This window comes from Ptiloglossa arizonensis, chromosome 3 (genome assembly GCF_051014685.1).
Source record: "Ptiloglossa arizonensis isolate GNS036 chromosome 3, iyPtiAriz1_principal, whole genome shotgun sequence".
Lineage (NCBI taxonomy): Eukaryota > Metazoa > Arthropoda > Insecta > Hymenoptera > Colletidae > Ptiloglossa > Ptiloglossa arizonensis.
This window is the reverse complement of record NC_135050.1, coordinates 14,425,272-14,441,953: the sequence shown is the minus strand read 5'-3', so window position 1 is coordinate 14,441,953 and position 16,682 is coordinate 14,425,272. Positions and strand designations below refer to the sequence as shown.

At 37.0% G+C, this 16,682-nt stretch overlaps 1 protein-coding gene and 2 long non-coding RNA genes across 8 annotated transcripts; all 3 read right to left on the bottom strand.

The window, feature by feature from the left end:
- Nucleotides 1-1,521: 1,521 nt before the first annotated feature.
- On the bottom strand, nucleotides 1,522-15,872 carry LOC143144915 (uncharacterized). Its single transcript, XM_076307797.1, has 33 exons — nucleotides 15,763-15,872; nucleotides 14,302-14,829; nucleotides 13,656-14,027; nucleotides 13,059-13,243; nucleotides 12,621-12,909; nucleotides 12,249-12,424; nucleotides 12,126-12,191; nucleotides 12,008-12,021; nucleotides 11,870-11,961; nucleotides 11,765-11,788; nucleotides 11,481-11,609; nucleotides 11,264-11,375; nucleotides 10,641-10,760; nucleotides 9,659-9,782; nucleotides 9,489-9,589; nucleotides 9,375-9,413; nucleotides 9,212-9,276; nucleotides 9,066-9,167; nucleotides 8,928-8,990; nucleotides 8,741-8,827; nucleotides 8,607-8,615; nucleotides 8,377-8,459; nucleotides 8,237-8,299; nucleotides 7,143-7,230; nucleotides 6,950-7,080; nucleotides 6,809-6,848; nucleotides 6,476-6,544; nucleotides 5,966-6,002; nucleotides 5,371-5,900; nucleotides 4,455-4,829; nucleotides 3,808-3,992; nucleotides 2,217-2,505; nucleotides 1,522-1,782 (listed from the first exon to the last, which is right to left on the bottom strand). Exons 2-33 carry the CDS (start codon nucleotides 14,816-14,818, stop codon nucleotides 1,616-1,618), a joined length of 4,743 nt encoding a protein of 1,580 aa, XP_076163912.1. The 5' UTR covers nucleotides 14,819-14,829; nucleotides 15,763-15,872; the 3' UTR covers nucleotides 1,522-1,615.
- On the bottom strand, nucleotides 7,143-8,335 carry LOC143145045 (uncharacterized). 3 transcript variants are annotated; one of them, XR_012991588.1, is made up of 2 exons: nucleotides 8,022-8,335; nucleotides 7,143-7,354 (listed from the first exon to the last, which is right to left on the bottom strand). It is a non-coding gene; the product is annotated as an uncharacterized LOC143145045 (long non-coding RNA). The 3 variants fall into 3 exon arrangements; XR_012991589.1 differs by lacking the exon at nucleotides 8,022-8,335 and adding an exon at nucleotides 7,604-7,991; XR_012991590.1 differs by lacking the exon at nucleotides 8,022-8,335 and adding an exon at nucleotides 7,604-7,991 and having other exon boundaries at nucleotides 7,143-7,309.
- Nucleotides 9,004-12,242, bottom strand: LOC143145046 (uncharacterized). Of its 4 annotated transcripts, none has more exons than XR_012991594.1 (3): nucleotides 10,379-12,242; nucleotides 9,414-9,794; nucleotides 9,004-9,317 (listed from the first exon to the last, which is right to left on the bottom strand). It is a non-coding gene; the product is annotated as an uncharacterized LOC143145046 (long non-coding RNA). The 4 variants fall into 4 exon arrangements; XR_012991592.1 differs by having other exon boundaries at nucleotides 9,414-10,709; nucleotides 10,790-12,242; XR_012991593.1 differs by having other exon boundaries at nucleotides 10,790-12,242.
- Nucleotides 15,873-16,682: the final 810 nt, after the last annotated feature.

Below are 16,682 nucleotides of genomic sequence, written 5' to 3'. Positions count from 1 at the left end.
TTTGATTATTTTTTTTAAATTTACTATACGTCCTTTGACGCTAACATTTCTTATGCATTTTTTTCTCATGCAGTTAATGTTTCGATAATAGTTAGAAATCTTTCCACCGAGAACGATCGAAATTGACCCAGTGTGATCCCACAAAACGAATACGACTTACAAAAACATCTTCAAATGGCTTTCGTAATTTCGATCGGTTTTCTTATCCGAAATAACAAAAATCAAGAAGATCCTGAATTGGTACGAGTTGATACCAGAATATGTAAAATTCTGATAATGTAAAAAATTATGACAATTTTGAATTTTGATTATTAATTTCTTTAGCGATTTTTCTTTGGACCATTCGTAAACTAAAAACATTAGCATAAAAGATTTTGACTTTATTCTTCTGGTTACGAAAACAACAAATGCACACCAAATTTGAAGTCAATTGGTTTAGTATATCTTAATAGTTTTGAGAGAAATGCGTTGAAAGTTTTTAAGGTACCAATGATCATCGCTTTCTTTGAACTGCTACGATTTCGTTAATTTTAGAAATTCGACGTAAAGTTCTGCATATATACTGTTCAAATCCTATTCTTCAAAAATATGCGCACAAAGAACCGTTTTTTTATAAAGTTTCATAGTAGAAAATTAATAGTTTCGGAGATATCCATATTCTACAGCAGTTTTTAAGCGAATTCAACGATTAGACTCTCAGTACATTGCTAATTGTACTTTGTAAGGTACTACAATGTGCCTTAACATTTTCGTTTGCAAAATTCATCACTCCATCGAATATTGTCGTAAAATCCTGGACAAATTTATTCAAAGAAGTAGCGATGACTCGCTCCAGTTGTACATAATTACTTAACAAACTCTATACGAAGCTAATTACAATGCTACACATCGGGACACGTATACCTGTAAATGTAATATTGCTCCCAACGAATAAACCTAAATATATCATGGTAAAAATTTCACATCTTCTATACTATAACAAAATATAGCCCTTAGAGAAATTTAATCGTGGTTAAATTTAAGTTTAATCGCAAAATTTCTTTGCCCTTCGATTTGATCAGTTCCTACGCTGAGTTCCATCATCGAGAACAACGAAGTTATTGAGAGGAATAGAAGCTTTGAAAAATTAAGAAATCGAAAGTACAGTAATGTCTCCATAGATGGCACTAGTATCCTCGAGTGCCAACAGCAAAACAGGTAGGAGATACGGTTGCAGAAACGCTCCAATTTATTTACATAAAAGGAATCCTTATGTAAATGGACTGCCTTATTATAATACATGGTTGACTAGATCCAAGGAAAACTTCTTGCTGGAAACTTCAAGGTTCACCTAAAGTAAGGACAATCCCCCACCACTGTCCTGATATGTTTACTTGTAATTGTATCTAACGTGCCTGTACCTACCAAAAGGAGTGACAAACTTACGTCAAGATTAGAAATCTTGCGTCACAATGTTCAGAATTCGTGATATTTAGAAAGATGCAAAAGGAGAGGGAAATGTGTAAAGTAAATAAGACCGAGTTTGTTCAATGTTAAGTAACGTTACTTTTATTGAAACGCATTATCTTACAAATAACATGGAGAGTTACGACACAGTGGTAAATTAATCACTTTCTTAGACGATCTTCTGGACGTTCAGGTAAAGCCCACCCAAGGCTGTCGTGGTGACTCCGCTCGGGTTCACCTTCATCGGGTATATCGTTCTGTTGCAAGGTGACACTTCGTACTTCCTAAGAACCTGTACTATTCCAAGTTTCGATTGCATGAGTCCCAATCGAAGACCTGAAATGCAATATGAAAGTATTCTCTACTTACACGTTTTACATTCGAAATAATGTTCCCTTGTGTCTTTTCTTTTTCTTTAAATTTTACAAATGGAGTTTCCTCGTTTTTATGGACGAAAGAAAGATCACGCGATGACGTAACGTAATCTTATAATTAGTGAAGGGAGTTAAATACGATAGTGAAATCGTGCGATTATTAAAACTTATCATCGATAGAACGAAAATTTACTCATCGATGCGAGCAAGTTGAATTTCGATTCGACCAGTAACAAATAAAATATTGTTCATCTCTTCCTCGTTGCTCGCAACTTTTATCTAAACATAAATATTGCTCAACAATGATAAAATTCTGTCATCGAATATAATACAAGTATTGAGCGATTAAAACTTCGATGTCTTGCTATTAGGACCACACTTTGAACGTTTACTTACCGATACAATTATGGGGTCCCTCGCCAAAGGGGAAGTAGGTGAAATGCGATCTCTTTTGTTTGTTCTCCTCGCTGAATCGGTCCGGATCGTATTTATCCGGCTCGGGAAAGTATTGTGGATCGTTGTGCATTCCGAGCATGGAGATGTACACTGGAGTACCTTTCTCCAGCACCAGATCGGTATTCGGTATCTTATAGTCGGTGACACAGACACGATCCAAAAACGCCAGCGGTGGATACTTACGCAGAGTCTCCGAGACCACCATATCCAGGTACGGCAGTGTCATAAGCTGCGAAAAAATGTTACATAACATCCGTGAAAACAGGTTCTTCCTTCGATCTTGTATAACTCGTAGTATGCACTGTGAGTATTGCATTCTCATAGCATGCACTATGAGTATTGCATTCTCATAGTATGCATTGTAAGTATTGCATTCTCATAGCATGCACTATGAGTATTGCATTCTCATGTTATGCACTACGAGTATTGCATTCTCATAGCATGCACTATGAGTATTGCATTCTCATGTTATGCACTACGAGTATTGCATTCTCATAGCATGCACTATGAGTATTGCATTCTCATGTTATGCACTACGAGTGTTGCATTTTCACAGTATGCAAGTATTTGTCTAACATATTTTACTTGTACAGAATATCTCAAAGATTAGTTCCATACTTTGTCTTTAAGTACCTTTAAAAGACACAAAGACTGTTGATTCGTTTACATATATTATTTATCAAAGCTTGAGAGTTGAACCAGGAAAACGATATCGATCGTTTTCCATCCGTGTTCGCGATACAAATTTTAATTTGGAGCGCATTTTGCGCAAAGTTTCTGAACATTTTCGGGGAAATGTTTCTAATTTCTGAGTGTTTGTTCTCCTTAAATTATTTTAGGGTTCTAGATTTGTTAAAGTAGATGTTCTTTGAAAAAGTCCAATGGAGGGAGTCTGAGGCTATCGAAGCGGGTGGCTTCGCATAATAAATGATCTAGAAATGCATTCTTCGACCTGTTGAAACCGCGTGTTTTACAAGTCCAATGTAACCGTTTTGAGTAATAAAAAATTTCGCGATGTATCTCGATACGATACATAGGAAACCGTTAACAAATTTTTATTCTCATCTTTAGAAAAAAAATACGTGCCAATTACACCTACTGCTCGAATTCTGCACCAAAAGTGCAATTTACGTGAATGTAACTGTCACTTCACGTGAATGTCGTTCGTGAACTGTACATTGATTGTTCACACTGTGATAAGAATTATTCTGCGTGTTTACGAAACCGTTAAATTCGATACAGGCCTTATCGTTCAAAGTGACTTTGCTTAATATAATCCATGATCGGTATTATGGACGTTATAAATGTTCGTTCGAATTATATAACAAACCATGTGCAAATGACTGCACCGCAATCTATCAAAATGGCAGCTAATCGAAGTATGAGCTTAATTCTTGAAATACACTGCGTGTATATTCACGTCCTTGAGTAGTCACGTGAGAAATTACTGCACCGTGATACTATTCACCTGTAAAGTATTCTATGTAACCGATTTCGAAAAATTATGCACGCGTTTTGAACTTTCGATTACCATTTCGTATGTAATCTTGCCACCGGTTTCTTCCAGCGCGTCCAGAATCTCTTTTCTCAGAGTCCTTTGAATGTCCATGTTCATGGCGACCTCGTAAAGCGTGAAACACATCGTGGTGGAAGAAGTTTCGAAACCAGCGTTGAAGAATATAGCCGCCTGGGCCACCAAATCGTCACCTCTGAAGCCTGAAACGTGAACCGTCGAAATATTGATTTTCAATCGAAGAAATCGCACGAACGTGGAAAAAGAAATTTTCACATTTGCGAATAAAACGTCCACGCTTGTAATCGTTATCCCTACAGAAAACTGTGATCCGTGAAAAATTCAAAAATTTAATACTCATAGGTAGAAAATCGAAGATGAAGTCTCTATTGAACTTTGTGCGAAGTTTACATCGAATTGAAGGAGCAATATAAGATTCATATTCGAGAAGCAATGATTTTCGTATTTTTGATGAATCATCATGATTCTAGAGTTACAGTGTTTCCCGTCACTTTATATTGTTTTTGTTTCGAGATTATTATCCGCAACTTTCACACTCGACCGATGTTGAAAGTTTCGAGAAACTGAACGAGAGTGTTGCACGTGCACAAGCTCTGTATCGTGGTAGCGGTATCGCTCCGAACGATCGAAGCGCATCAACTTACCAAAATCGCGCAGATCTTCGTCGTTTTCGTGTTTCTCCTTCAGCTCGATCAGAAGATCGATAAGATCGTATCTCTTCTCTCCCGATGCTGTACGTTCATTGATCACCTCCCAGAACACAGTTCGTAGAAATTTGTCGGCCTTGCTTCCGAAAAATTTCACCTTGGTGTATTCGATCAAATTCGGCATGAAGAATATCGTAAGAAATTCCATTGCACGAGTTAACGATGTGTAGTCGAATATTTCCCTACCGATCTCACGGAACGGTGCTTGCGGATCTTGCAACGAATTCACCTTTAAACCAAAAGCAGTACTACCAATCATGTCCGTGGTGAAACATGCGCACAATTCCTTCATTTCCATCTCCTTTGGAGTCTCTGGAATTTAATATAGAATATTTGCGATTAAATAGTACGCATCGAAACTAACAAGTTTCGCGTTGCTCGTAATTTCTTTCTATTTAACTCGAACCGCTGGTGTGGTAATTCTTTTGGAAACAATGGACGAAATAATTCATTCTTGAAAAATTAAACAGCAAAGGAAGACTTTTCTGATTGCATCCGAGAATATGCAACAGCGATTGAGACACGTATTGAATTACGCGTATGTCAATCGGTAAGGGGAAATAAACATTTGTACAGTTTTCAGTATGTTTATTATCGATAGATGGACGAGATTCTCTTTGTTAAAAATAAATTCAAGCGGTGTATCTTCGTAATTTTAATCCGCCTCGTTGTACGCACGATTGAAACTATTCCAAAGGAAGTTATGTTCGAGTGATGAATATTTTCAATAATGAATCGATTTCGAACCGATGAACTTTTCCATTGTCACGGAATTAATTCTTCGCAAAACTTGGACACAAGAAAACTCAAGAATCCTCGAGGTTTCGTCCGAACGAGTTACGTTGAAACTTACCCAAATTCCGTACTTCAAGATGGTTGTCCAGATCGTCAGCGATGAGAAACATCAGGTCTAGCATTTTTTTGAGTTTACCAGTGGTGAAGATCGGCGTCAGCTTCGAGCGTAGAATCTTCCAGCCGGGATTTTTCATCAGAAATAGATTCGCGCATCCGAGACGATCCGTCACCTTCGCCGTGGCGTATCTATCACCGAACACGTGGAAGTCCTTCACCAGGATATGCCTTATGAGATCGGGATCTCGTGCCAGGAAACTCGGCTTGTCAAATATATAAAATCCCATGTAAGGTAATCCCTTGGATTGGAAGTACAGATTCTGGATGAATTCGGAGGGTGATTTTTTCAGCAGTAAACATTCTGTGAAGTTTCCTAAGAATGGTTTCGGTGGTATCTCCATTACGCCACGTTTCGCCCAATATTTGAATTTACGAGTCATGTACAAGTAGGCGGCCACCATTAGGGACACGACCACCAACATGACATCTACTGGCCAGGAAGACGTTGTCAACACCATTTTGAATTTTTTTCTGAAAAGAAATGACGTTCGTTGTAGACTCAAGTTTGGTAGACGTGCGTCTTTCGATTTCGGTACAGATCGTTGAAAGATACAAGTTTATCTTTATCTTTATCTAGTAAAGATACAAGAATATTAAGCTATACCTCGTATATTTTTCAAAAAAAAAAAAAAAAAGAAAAACTAAATACTATTTTTGTATAAAATAGAAAAATTACAATGTCTCCGAAAAACGTACCATGGAATTTAAAGTAAATTTCGTTACGAAGGCGATTGTTGCAAGTCATTTCGATTGATTGGCAAATCTAGCGTGGAACGGGAGAAGAAAGAGAAGAAGGAGCGTGACCATAGCTGGGTAATATTTAAAAAAATAATAATATAATATAATATATATGTATATAATATATATTATTATATATTATATATTATTAATATTACATTATATATTATGTTATATAATATAATATTTCAAATAATTATTTTAGATAATAGATTCTTTACTATTGAAATAAAATAGTGTTCTATTTCCAAAATCCAAGGCTAGATGTCATTAACATTGTAACTTTGTAATTTATAATCGTATATAACTCTCATATTCTTGTAGAAATTCAGTGTTACCGAAAGTGAATGATAAATCACTTAATGTATCACTTGCTTCTGATAATCATGACTCTGCATTTAATAATGCCTACATTCGGAAATATTATTTTCTTATGTAATCGTATAAGGAATTTCATTGTGTTGAAATGATTTTGATGAACGTTCAAAAATATTACGATATTTTTCACTTGCTTGCATTCGATGAATAACTATATTCTATGTGTATTTTGAATGCAAAGGGAAAGTGCTTTGTTGATTGTTCAAAAATTTGCCACGAAGAACTTTCCATATTTCATAAGACACTATTCGAAATCGGTGTACTTTCAAATAAATAATTTCGACACACTATTTGAAATACTATCTTAAACAATTTTCTCGATAAATAATTTATTTTATTTTCCGAAACGTATGCATAATTGTCGTGTATTGTGCTCGAATAACGAGGAAACATTATTATCGTACCTGCACGACCAAAAGAGCGTTATTAATAATTCTTTTATTCTGAAATTTCAGATAATAAACAAAGATACCACTAACGTGCGATAACTTCGAGTGAACTAAACTCGAGTGAAAACTTTTTAATTGACGACACACTGAATACGCGTGAAACAAATATCATTATTAATTGAGATTTCGGTTATTAAAATATACTCACTTTTTATGCGTATCCAAATTTGTCGATGATCAGCCAATGGTGACGGAATTTGCAGGGACTGTAGTTTGAAGAATGACAAGCAACTGTTCTATTCCCGCGAGTAACTGTCAACACTGTATCACTGTTCACCTCTAGAGTTCAATGATTATTTTAATCGCATCACCATCCTTCGATTTATATAACAGAAAATCCGGGTCACTTTTGAAGTTGAACTGTTAAGTGAGTGATCGTATATTAAATTAAAGAAAGAATTGTTAATTAAGAATTAATCGTTTTGTATCTGGAGCACAATTTCGTAAATATTTCGAAATCGAATTTAACGTTCTAGAAATACATTTAGAATCTCTAATGCTTCGGAAAGATCTGAAACCGATTCAAAATCAATTTCTTCGACGCCACGGAAATATCTCAACTCCATAAATAATGATCAAAACTCGATGTACAGCAACTCGCTTTTATACCTTGTCCACCTCGATCGAAATTAATCGATCGTAATTGCAAATTACTGCTTGCGTACCTACTCGAAGGTATTCGAAGGTGAAATTCTCAAACTGAACTGAACGCTCAGCCAGTATTACATTCTCCCCACGCGTCTTTCTAGCAAGAGTTCCCATGTCTGTCGACTGGATTTCTCTGTTTCATACGATGAATTTCGCGAGTGTTCCGTTAAGTACGTGACTTCTCGGAGAGTATATTGATCGATGCAGGAGGATATAAATTTGGTATCACGTGATGGACGATCGATTCAAAAAAATACAGAATCGTCGTCAATTGTCGCAGAAATCAGTTCTTGTTTGAAATAGGAGGTGCATAGTTCGAAACGCGAATATACAATAAATCATTGCGTCATTGTACAAGCCGTATAATTTTTGATCATACATCCAATTGTAAACTCTCTGCTGCACTCGATTTCAGGTCCTCGAGCTTAGATACCCCAGATAGATACACACTTTTATAGAAAGCAAGTAGATCGCGTAACACGTAATTACGCGCTACTCGCCGTGTTTGTTTACTGCGTACACTTTTAATCCGGACACGTTTAAACTTTCCGTAGGAAGTTACTGTGTCGAAGCCCACATTTATCTGCATCTTACCAGTAATTCAATATTGATGCATGACTCGATCTTCTTGTCCGGAATGTGTTCTTTAAGACATTTCTGTTTATTGATTTTTCAATATTTCTCACAAGTATCTGTACGCAAATTTCTTCTTAAGCAAAAGAATCGAAATTGACGTTAGCACGTTTTTCTAAGTACTTCATGTGTATATTCAAATAACAGAAACCAGAAAGCAGATTCTTAACTAGTTCGAGTTCAACTGGTATATGCAGTTTAATGTAAACAAATATCAATAATTAGAAGTATGGCGACACTTTGAAGTACGACTATTTTTTTTTTGTTTAGCCTTTTCAAACCCTTCGTGGATTAAAAGAATTATACTAATTGTAAGATGGCCTGTTTTTACTTAGACACCCTGTGTGCAATCAGCACAGGCTATCATCGTAACAATAGATACTAGGCTGGACGTAAACAGAAATAAAAATTCTCGAACCAAGGGAGACTGTATTGTTTTATATACGGTATTTTATCGTTTAATACTTGATAATATGTTATATGCTAGAAAATCTAGCGGGATTACCTCTCTTGAAAAAATGTTTTCGATGCACTGATAAGGAACACTATTAACTGATGGCAAGGTGACACAGATTTTTTATACAGATTAAAAGTATATGTTACAAAGATTACAAACTTTCAAATTAAAAATATTATCAGAACCTGGTCTGACCTTGACAGATTAATAAAAACGGAAGGAGGGAAGAGAAAAGTGGGTAAGAGAATGGCGAATTGTCTAAATTAATTATCTTTATTAAATAAAAATAGACGATAATAAATAGAATTATAACATTGAGTAATTATCCATTACGTTTATGATAATTATGTAGATCGAAGCAATAATGACTTTCTCTTTTCATATCTTGACTAGCAAGACAGTCTAAACATTCGTTACTTGACAATGTCATCTGACCTTTGTACTAAGTTACAAATAAAATTAGCAAGTCATCGTTTTACCCAGCCAAGAATCAATATTTTCATTACGTTGGCAACTTTGTCCAATATCCAATAATTGGACTCTTCTTTATGACAATAAAAGTTTCAAAAGGAAATTTTCGCGTGCCTAAAAATACAAAAGATATTTATTTAACAAATTCGACAACTTCCACGTTAAGTTTACAATAGACACCAGTAGCAAATGTAATACATAAATATGTACCTACGCAATGTTTGCCGTTTAGAATTAAAAGTATATTGACGCAATATTTTTTATAATCAAAATCTTATAAATTACTCGGGACAGAAACTGAAAGATTTCGATGCATTTATAAACAGATTAAATTGATCTGTTGCATCCACTTGCAAAACGCTTCGCATGATCGAATAAATGGACATCTAACAGAATATAACGACAAAGCGATCAATTATGCAGCATCAAAGGTAATTTTCTGGAATTTGAGGTACAAGTAACTGTAGGTCACGATTCTCTTCGGGTTCATCACCATTGTGATTAATGTTTTCTCGCAGATTGTCACAATGTACTTCTCGAGAACTTGAACGACTCTCAATTTCGATTATATGTCGAGTCCTAGTCAAAGACCTGAAACACAACTCATCGTTAAATACGTGTAACTTTTTATGACACGTACAAAATGCCAATGAATGTACTAAGAAAAGAAAAGAAACTACAACACAATCGCTATCTTTAATTTCTTAATGATTAATCGAAACGTTGTTAACTTGATGGTCTATTTACTTATAACACAGCACTCTTATAAAAAGTGTGCAATTACAGTTAATGACCGGTGTTTATGGTAATATGTACTATGTTCTTCTAAAAGCGTTTCGACGTTCTATCAACATTCCAGTGAGTTCGTCAAGACTCATGGCAAATTGCCATTAAAATACGTCATAGGACCCGTTCGGAATTGTTCAAACGTTCGAGGGTCAATGGTTAACAGTGATTAACAATTCACAAGTTATAACGTGAACAGGTAATGATTCACTTCAGTTGCTTATAGTTATCGAACCCTTGACAGAGTTAAGTGTAACGTTATACGTTGAAACACATTTACTCGTAAACGTGACATTACATTCAACTGAAAGACCAAAATCTATCACCGTGAAAGTTCCACACCTCTATTCTATAAAAAGATGTAGCCCCGAGAGAAGAAAACTTCTAACCTTCGATTCGATTAGTTCTTGCACCAAGTTTTATCATCGAGAACAACGGAGTTGTCGGGAGAGTTTCAAGCATCGAAAGATTAATAAACCAAAGGTACAGTAAAGTCTCGATAATTGGCAGTAATTTGGAACCTCTGAGTGGCCACGACAGAATAGATAGGAGATATTTCACATAAACTCTTCCATTTATTCGCATAAAAGGAGTCCGGAATCGTCGAGTCAACTGTCCGATTATACGGGTGACTACATCCGAGGAACACACTTGGTGGAGTGGGGATAGCGACTACCATCTATAGAGAAATCACAGGATTGCCAACTATGGAGACTTCCACTGTAATTGGAAAACGGGGGAAACGATGAAGGTTGAAAAATGATCCCACTGCTGGAACCAAACTTTGGACGTTGACTTACCAATGGAAACGTGAGCTCCCTCGCCAAAGGGGAAGTAGACGAAATTTCGCCTCTTCTGTTTACTTTCCTCTGTGAATCACTCTGGCTCGTATTTCTGTGGATCGGTGAAGTACTCCGGATCACAGTCCATCCCGATTATAAGCATATACACGGGTGTGTTTTTCTCCAGGGGACCACAATGGAATACGGTATCTAGTATCTCGGTGTTCACGCGATCAACAAATCTCACCATAGACAAATGCGGCAGGGTCGTGATATGCAAAACGTGTGATCCAATATTTACCATGCCCAAGAGGTACGATAGCAGCGTCATATGCGTCATCGTGTGTAGATTCATGCGCATAAGCTGCCATGAAAGTAGGTTGGACCCTACCCACTGTTTCGTTCAGGACCTGTGGTACGATTTTCGCGAAAAATTCGGTAGGTCGATTCTAAAGTAGAATCTAGTCTAGTGAGGATATTCGAGGCACACACTATTCAACAGACGTATGATTCAAGGCGAGTTTTAAAGTTTCGGTACAAATTGTCGCGAACACCACAGATGTTTTGAAACAGTCGCTCAATATTAAATCAACGAGTTGTAGGGCTGATTGAACGCGTCCACGAAAATCACAAATCCTGAACTTTACAAGACCACGAAGACTCTTTCACGCGATCAGTATAACAATGCATCTGATCTATTTAATTGCACTTTTTTCAAAAGAGATTATATAACTGTCTGTAGGTAGATAAATTCTTATTGTGCACAAGGTATCACAGAATTGTATCTCATGTGTTGAAATCAACGACAAAAGCGTAAAACGAAAATCAGAATAAATATCTTCGATAGAAATGCAATCGAAATATTTAAGATAACGGGTTACAGATCGATTATTATCAGATGTAAATTATACAAAGTGAAAAGGGATTGTAGCTGCTCGAATTGTAAACAGAACAAGCACCAAAAAATAAATTCAAAATCGTCGAAATACTAACAGACTACAAGAGGATTGCTCGATTCTGTAACAAATAGCAAAGCTTATTACAGAAACTCTTCACGCGACACTATCCAAACTATGAAGTAAGAAATAAATAATTTGCTCATTAGCTGCATATCTATATATATAGCGTACAATTTAAATATGTTGATACTGCAAATCAACGATATTAAATATTGTTGTAACAAATGAATACTACAAAATCTAGCATTATATGCAACCGTAATATTTACATATATACATATTTGTATATTTCTGATGTGCACGGACATTCGTGTGTACGAGAGAAAAGAAAGATAAGAATTAAGAAAGAGTTTCATTGTCGAAAATAAAAAATAGAATTCTTATAAATTAAATACATTTAAGTATTTATTAATACGTTCGTCGCGGCCTGCATAGAATATTAGGTATTCAATCTTGGCACACTACGGAACGAAGATTGCACATCATTGATCTAGAGATCGCTGGAAAGCGATGGATTAACCGGCTCCGGTGTCGATCTTACGCATGTTTACGTATAGACCGCTGAGGGATGTTGTGACGAGTCCATTGGGATTAAATAATGCAGGGTATATTGTTCTCTCGCATGGTGTCAGCTCGTACTTCCTGATAATCTGGATAACACCGAGTTTCGATTGCATCAAACCCAGTCGAAGACCTGAAACACAATTCGGCGTGAGAGGATGGAATTCACGCGTATCAACACTGACAAAGTTCTCATAGAGTATAATATAGGTATTGAGCGATTAAAATTTCGAAGAATCAAGAAATCGAAAGTAATCGAAGAGCATGGAAAAAGAATACAACGAAAGGATGGTCTTACCGATAGGATCACATTTCGAACGTTTACTTACCAATGCAAATGTGAGGTCCCTCGCCAAAGGGGAAGTAGACGAAATTCTGCCTCTTCTGTTTGTTCTCCTCTGTGAATCGTTCTGGATCGTATTTATGTGGATCGGGGAAGTAATCCGGATCGTAGTGCATTCCAAGCATAGAGATGTACACCGGAGTACCTTTCTCCAATACCAAATCGGAATTCGGTACCTTGTAGTCGGTGCTGGCGACGCGATCCAGAAACGCGAGCGGTGGATATTTCCGCATGGTTTCCGAGATCACCATATCCAGATACGGTAGTGTCATGAGCTGCAAGAAAAGAAGGTATCCAACTTGTATCGTATCAAAAAAGAATCCACTATCGCTATTAGTAGCGATAGACTCGAGTACGATGCGAGTAGTTTCTGTCAGGATTAACTCGTTGAACTCTAAATCTCTAAATGTTGCATTGTTCATACCATGTCGAACGTGACTTTGCCATCAGTCTCCTTCAGCGCGTCCAGAATCTCTTTCCTGAGAGTTTTCTGTATGTCCATGTTCATGGCAAGTTCGTAAAGCGTAAAAGACATCGTTGTTGAAGAAGTTTCGAATCCACCGGTGAAGAACACGCACGCTTGAGCCACCAAATCGTCCCCGCTGAACGCTGAAAAGTGTATAACGTATTAAAATATTAACACGGGTTTCGATACGTGACAGAAACACGAATACGTAAATTATGGTACATATTTTTTTATAGAAAACTAATTGAAAACTTTAACACATTGTGTTAAATAGCTGTGACCTGATTCAAAAAGAAATTGTATCGTGAATCCCATCGGTGATTTAAAAAATTTCTATTTTTGATGAACGTTAGAAACTTTACTATTTTTATTATTTCAACATTCATTAATTTTACTCTTAATATTACCTTTCGTAACATTCGTAATGTACGAGAGAGGAAAATTCTAATCGAGAGAATGGAGATGTAACACGAAGAGATTGGTATAGCAGTGTAATTGAATTACTCCGTAGCGTTTTGGAAAAAATTCATTCAAGATTCGCGAGTGTACACTCACAAAATCCAACCAGGTCGGCATCATTTTCATGCTTCTGCTTCAGTTCTATCAGAAGATCGATGAGATCGTGTCTCTTCTCTCCAGACGCTATCCGTTGATTGATCACCTTCCAGAACGTGGATCGCAGAAAATGATCGCCCTCCTTTCCGAAAAATTTTGCACCAGTGTATTTGGTCAAATGCGGCAAAAAGAATATGATGAGGAATTCCAAGCCACGTAGCAAACTAGTGTCAAATATTTTTCTACCGATAACTCGGAACGGCGCGTTCGGATTCTTCACTGAATTCACATTGACACCGAAAGAAGTACTGACGATCATGTCTGTGGTAATGCTTGCACAAAGATCCTTCATTTCCATTTGCGTTGCAGTATCTGAAACAAGTATCGAGTTCTCGTTGACGAATTATACGCTTCGATAGAAATACGCATGGATCTATTATACAATAGTGATCATTTGTATCAAGAGCATAAAACTAGAATTGACACCCACACAATTTGGAGTGGAAGCTATCACTTGAAAGTCAGAATTAATCTATATTATCAGGATCCTCTTTTTTCACTGTCATTGAATTAATTCTTCGCACATTGGACACGAGATAGAATTGAGAAACTTTCAGGATTCATCGAAATTTATGTCAAAACTTACTCAAGTTCAAACCCTCGAGATAGCTGTCTAGATTGTCAGCGACGTCGAGCATCAGTTCCAACATCCTCTTTAGTTTGCCCGAGGTGAAGATAGGCGAGAGCTTCGTTCTGAGGACCCTCCAGCCAGGATTCTTCATCTGAAAGACGTTCGCGTATCCAAGACGGTCTGTGACGTCGGGCGAGGCGTATCTGTCTTGGAACACGTTGAAATCCTTCACCAGAACATGCTTCACGAGTTCAGGATCCCGTACCAGGAAGAACGGCTTGTCAAAAATATAAAATCCCATGTAGCGTTCACCCCTGGACCGTTCGTACTGATCCTTTACAAATTCGGGGGCTGATTTCTTCTGACAAATGCACTGTGTGAAGTTACCGAAGAATGGTGTGGGTGGGAACTCCAGGACACCTCGTTTCGACCAATAGTTAAATTTGCGAGTCATGTACAGGTAGGCAGCCACTATCAGCGACGTGAAGATTATGATGCCGTCGAGACCCCAGTACGGTGTTATCAGGCCCATTTTGAATTAATCTGTAGAGAATGAATGATCGTTTTACGTTCCGAGTGAACAGGGATGCACTCACCGACTTCTAGGAACGAGTATATAGTAATTACTACAGTCCTTTTGGTAAATGATAGATGAAAAGTTACAAACTTGTAACTTTCTCGAAACCATTTTTACAACATATGACTATATTCGATTTGGAAGATATATTTAATTCGTGTCAGTTAAACATTTTGTATTTTATCGAATTCTTAGAACGCGCCCATTGCAAACATAACTAATGTGCAACAGCAAGTTTGGATGCTTTTTGGTAAATACGTGGCGTATAAGTTCATTGCGAAATATCAATGAAATACGATTTGGAGACATCTGAGAGGTAAAACACGATTTTATTTAATTCAGAAGAAACATTGTGTTTATCCCCAAAAAAAGGAAACGTAATTGTAATGAATCAAGTGGAGGATTATGCTCAAATCTTGAGGTTGTTGTTTATTCAATGTGGTGCAATGTTGCTCAATGTTTGAATGAAAACATATTATCGAATCTTAAGTACACTCCTCTTGTAGGGCGACACGTGTACGCGACAGATAAAGAATATCTATTTTACTAATGTGCGATAAACTATATTAAACAACTGTTATTATTCAAGAAGGTCAACACTGCTGGATCGAAACATAGATAGTGCAACAACTTTTCGAATGGAAAGCTATAAATGCAATTGTGTGAAAAAAAAAAAACGTAATATTTTCACTGTTAATAGATTGAAAGGAAAAACAATGGTAACATACAAAATCACTACTTCATCGACTACGATAATCGTTGTCCACACACTTTAAACTTTAAGAAAATAAGAAAAGAAAATTCGTTTTGTTTGACTCGCCAGGTTGGTATCCCCCCTTAAACGAATGTTATTGATAAATTGTAGCATGAAAAGAGAAAGTACTTATAATTTATTATACCCTCCAAGTATCAACAGAGTACAAAAGGATCACTTGAGTGTGAAGAACAGAGTGCACAGTATTCGGACCTTCGTCCAACTTCCGCGTCGCGTTTTAAACTGCGAGATAGTAATGACTTTCACGCCATTAGTAACAGACCTATTTATGTAGTGTATAATCTGAGCATCCTCTCACCCCTCCTAGATATATTTAAAGCGATATTATTATTTACTGGTAAATATCTGCGTGGGTGTGGGTATAGATTCACGTCACCGCAACCAGTCGCCGAATTGATTTGAATAATTTGAAACGGCAAACGACCGCCGATTATTGAGACATAGTGAGTGATAATTCGCTCTTAAGCGTTCTCTCGTCTCGAATTACATTCGTAGACGTTTCCCAATCGACTCGAGTTTGCCCTACCGTAAATGTAAAATCACTATCACCAACCTGGTCGAAGACCGCACCAGCTGAACTTCTCGATCTCTATCGAAAGCTCATCCAGACTGAATTGTGGAGGTGAACACCAAGCGTAAGGTGTCTAATTCTCTCGATGCATCGATCTAGCAAGAATTCTCAAGACTGTTCGTCTCGATGTTTGTGTTCCTTTGAAAAATATAGGATTATCCGACAGAGTGCGAGGTCTAACCGGAAATACAATAGATACCGTATAAGAGATATCTGAACGCGACAGGCGGTAGACGTTTTGAGCTTGATTGACTTAATGAACAATAAGTCGAAAAAGATTGCGCTTATGACCGAATCGAGATCTCAAAATTGTTAATTAACAACTGGATGAGTCACCTTAGAATCTGTCGCGACGCAACACATCAGACTGCACTCGCTGAATCCGAATCCAGAATCTCGTATGCGATAGCTTGCGAATGCATCGCGTGGATGCATACTTGTATAAGATGCAAGCAGGTTGCGTGACAGAGTTT

Bases quoted from the DNA above. Each gene is read 5' to 3' on its own strand.
- LOC143144915 (XM_076307797.1), bottom strand. From the start codon at position 14,818: ATGGGCCTGATAACACCGTACTGGGGTCTCGACGGCATCATAATCTTC. The intron at 11,376-11,480 runs GTGCAATTAAAT...GCGTTCAATCAG, and splicing joins TATAATCTCTTTTGAAAAAA to CCCTACAACTCGTTGATTTA. The intron at 1,783-2,216 runs GTAAGTAAACGT...ATTGCATTTCAG, and splicing joins GGGACCCCATAATTGTATCG to GTCTTCGATTGGGACTCATG.